Source organism: Tupaia chinensis, unplaced genomic scaffold (assembly GCF_000334495.1).
Source record: "Tupaia chinensis unplaced genomic scaffold, TupChi_1.0 Scaffold141165_1, whole genome shotgun sequence".
NCBI lineage: Eukaryota > Metazoa > Chordata > Mammalia > Scandentia > Tupaiidae > Tupaia > Tupaia belangeri.
In genome coordinates, this window is record NW_006201028.1 from 19,390 (window position 1) to 22,435 (window position 3,046).

The following is a 3,046-nucleotide window of genomic DNA, read 5'->3' on the forward strand; positions in this document are numbered from 1 at the left end:
CTCCAGCTCCAGCTCCAGCTGCTGTCGCATCCTCAGACTCGGCGACAGCAGCGTCTTCGACCGCGACTCCGGGCCAGACCCCGGCCTCCGCGCAAGCCCCAGCGCAGACCGCTGCGCCCTCACTGGCTGGCCCTGCTCTTCCAGGGCCCTTTCCTGGCGGCCGCGTGGTCAGGCTACACCCGGTCATTTTGGCCTCCATCGTGGACAGCTACGAGCGACGCAACGAGGGCGCTGCCCGAGTTATCGGGACCCTGCTAGGTGAGTGGCCAGAGAAAACTGATCTTTTCCTCCACCTCTCGTTTGTGTTGCCTCTGTCTCTCACTCTTTTCACTCATGGCGCCCTAACTCTCCTCGCATTTCTCCTGACCTCTTGCCTAGTTCTCCATCCCTCCTCCCAGGTACGTTTTTTTCTTCCAAAAGAATTTAAATTTCTTTTCTCTATCCTGCCAGGTTGCTGTCATTTGAATGACATAAAATATGCAAGTAGTGGTTAATGTTTACTAAGTAAGTTATTTACATTGGGAAAAGTGATTTACATTTGATTTCGTCTTCCCATAAGCATTTCAAGTCAGGTATGATCGGCCCCAAGCTACAAAAAATGAACGGGTACACCGATTAGACTCCCTAAGCCCAAGGACTTTTTCCAAACCCTTACTGACTCCCTAAATGTCTTCGTTTCCCAGACGTTTACAAAGACTTTTCTAACAAGTTAGCAAAGTAGTGGGGACATCTGTTTTGAAAGATAGTCCTCCCAACAAGTAAACCTGTTTAACTGGAACTCATTTAGGGTATTATAATGTCCTGCTTTGCTTGCTTGCTAAAACTTCTAAGCCTCATCCCGTAGTGTCTAACATCCACTCAGTGTTGATGCTGAATTGGGGGGGAGGGGGGCTGGGGCACAAACTGTTGTATTACCTGTTTGTCATTCTGCACTTAACCATTAGGTTGAATAATCTTTTGCATTCTGGTGTGTTAAAATTTGTAAATGGATATTTTATGTTAAAGTGGTTTGTAAAACAGAAAAGAACTAAAGAGAAATTGTTGATAGTAACGTCCTTTCTCTGAGTGGTCTCATCAAATTTGTTTTCACTCTATCTTAGTGACAAGTTTTAAGCACCTTTATGAATCCACTACACTTGTATGCATCATTTCTTTCTTACTCAAGCAGCAGTAGTCTTTATGCCATAGGAAGCTATTGGTATATTGCACTCACTGGGGAGACAGAGACAGAAAGTTAGAAATCATTCCCCAGGGAGATGGTTACACTGCAGTTCTGTCTCTCGGGATTTGGGGCACATATGGCATGAATTTCAAGCTGCCAGGTCTGGGGTTCAACTGTGGTCAACTATAAGGGAATCCAACACCATAACACTATGCCACCCTCTGGTCCCATGCCCAAAATCTTGAGAAGAGAATGGAGGAGGAGTGCAGTGTTGCCAACTTTCTTGGGAGGTGTTTTCTTTTTTTTTTTTTTTAATTATTATTTATTTCATTTTATTTATTCATTAATTTATTTTAATTTGACCAGAGAGAGAAAGAGAGAGAGAGAGGGAAAGGGAGAAAGGAAACCACCAGGTCTGGGACTTGAACCGTGGTCGGCCATGTGGGAGTATCCAGCACTTTAACCACTACATCACATGCTTGTCCTGGGAGGTGTTTCCTTACTTTCTCTCTCCATTTCTCTCTCTGGTGAGTGCATGTACCCTGTAAAAGTAGGAAGAAAAAAAAAAAACTAGAAGAGGTTGGTGTCATGGAAGCCCAAGGAAAGGAAAGTTTTAAGATTAAGTGGCCAGGTCTATTGAATGCTGAGGAGAGGTCAAGTAAAATAAAGAATATTTGTCCATTGGATTTAGGGACATAGTTTCAGCTAAGAGAGCAGAAACCATAATGTATTGAATTCTACAAACATTGGTGGGCAGTGGCAACATCGTAGTCTGTGGTGGAGCAGTCAAGGGACTAGTGATTTTAATGAGGCTAAGAAACAAATACAGTGGGAGAAAAAGGTATCAGAGCTAGGATGGAAGTTTATGGCAAAAGACAGGCGTGTTGACATTTAAAGTTCACAGAGCGCTTCTGGATAATAATAGGGTTTATGCAGTGACCACGGGATCAGATAGCTGGATGGAGGTACAGGTGAAGCACCCTAAAATTGTGTTTGATGTCCTAGACTAAGCCATGGTACTGACAGTCTGAATAAATATTAAAATCTTTTGGATGGCTCTGTGGACTACGTTGCAGGTGACCCTTGAACAGCAAAGGTTTGAACTATGTAGGTCCACCATCATACAGATTTTTTTTCAAAGTCAGGACAGACATCATCTGAGCCAGCTCCATGGTCTGGTAGTTAAAGCAGCCAGATTCCACGTGGCCGATCGTGCAATTCAAGTCCCGGGCCCAGTAGTTTGAAAAACATTCTGGAATCATGCCCAAAATCCTGAAGGAAGAGAGAGGTGGAGAAGGGATTGCAGCATGACCATGCCCCGTGGCGGGAGAGGAGGCTTTTTCCTCTCCTCTGTCTGTCTGTCTGTCTCCAACAAGTACATGTGCCCTGTAGCAAAACTAAAAAAAAAGATAACGAGTGATGATAAACTTAGGATATAAACAGTACAGTACTATAAAGGTATAAATGTAATATTTTTCTTTTTTTTTTTTTTTTTGGAGGGTTTTTTTTTTTGTTGGTTTTTTGGGGGTTTTTTGGTTTTTTGGTTTTTTGGGTTTTTTTTTGCTATGGGACATGTGCACTCGCCAAAAAGACAGAGAGAGACAGAGGGATAGAAAGCGAGAAATCACCCCCCGGGGGGATGGCCATGCCACAATCCCTTCTCCTCCATTCTCCTCTTGGGATCTTGGGCACGCACCCGGCGTGAGTTTAAGCCACCAGGTCCGGGACTCAAACCGTGGTCGACTACATGGGAGTTCAGCGACATAGCCATTACGCTAACTGCTGGTCCCTTTTATGGTTTTCTTAATAACATTTTGTTTTCCTTATTTTCTTGTAAGAATATAGTATATATACAATCTACAAAGTACATGTTAATCAACTGTT

General features: G+C 43.6%; 1 protein-coding gene across 1 annotated transcript in view; it reads left to right on the forward strand.

Annotated features, from left to right (window-relative positions):
- Positions 1-3,046, forward strand: part of EIF3F (eukaryotic translation initiation factor 3 subunit F) — a gene marked incomplete at its 5' end in the record, with an annotated part of 7,911 nt that continues 4,865 nt past the window's right edge. Inside the window, 1 exon segment of the mRNA XM_014581898.1 lies at positions 1-258. Within this exon segment, the coding sequence (XP_014437384.1) occupies positions 1-258 (258 nt within the window).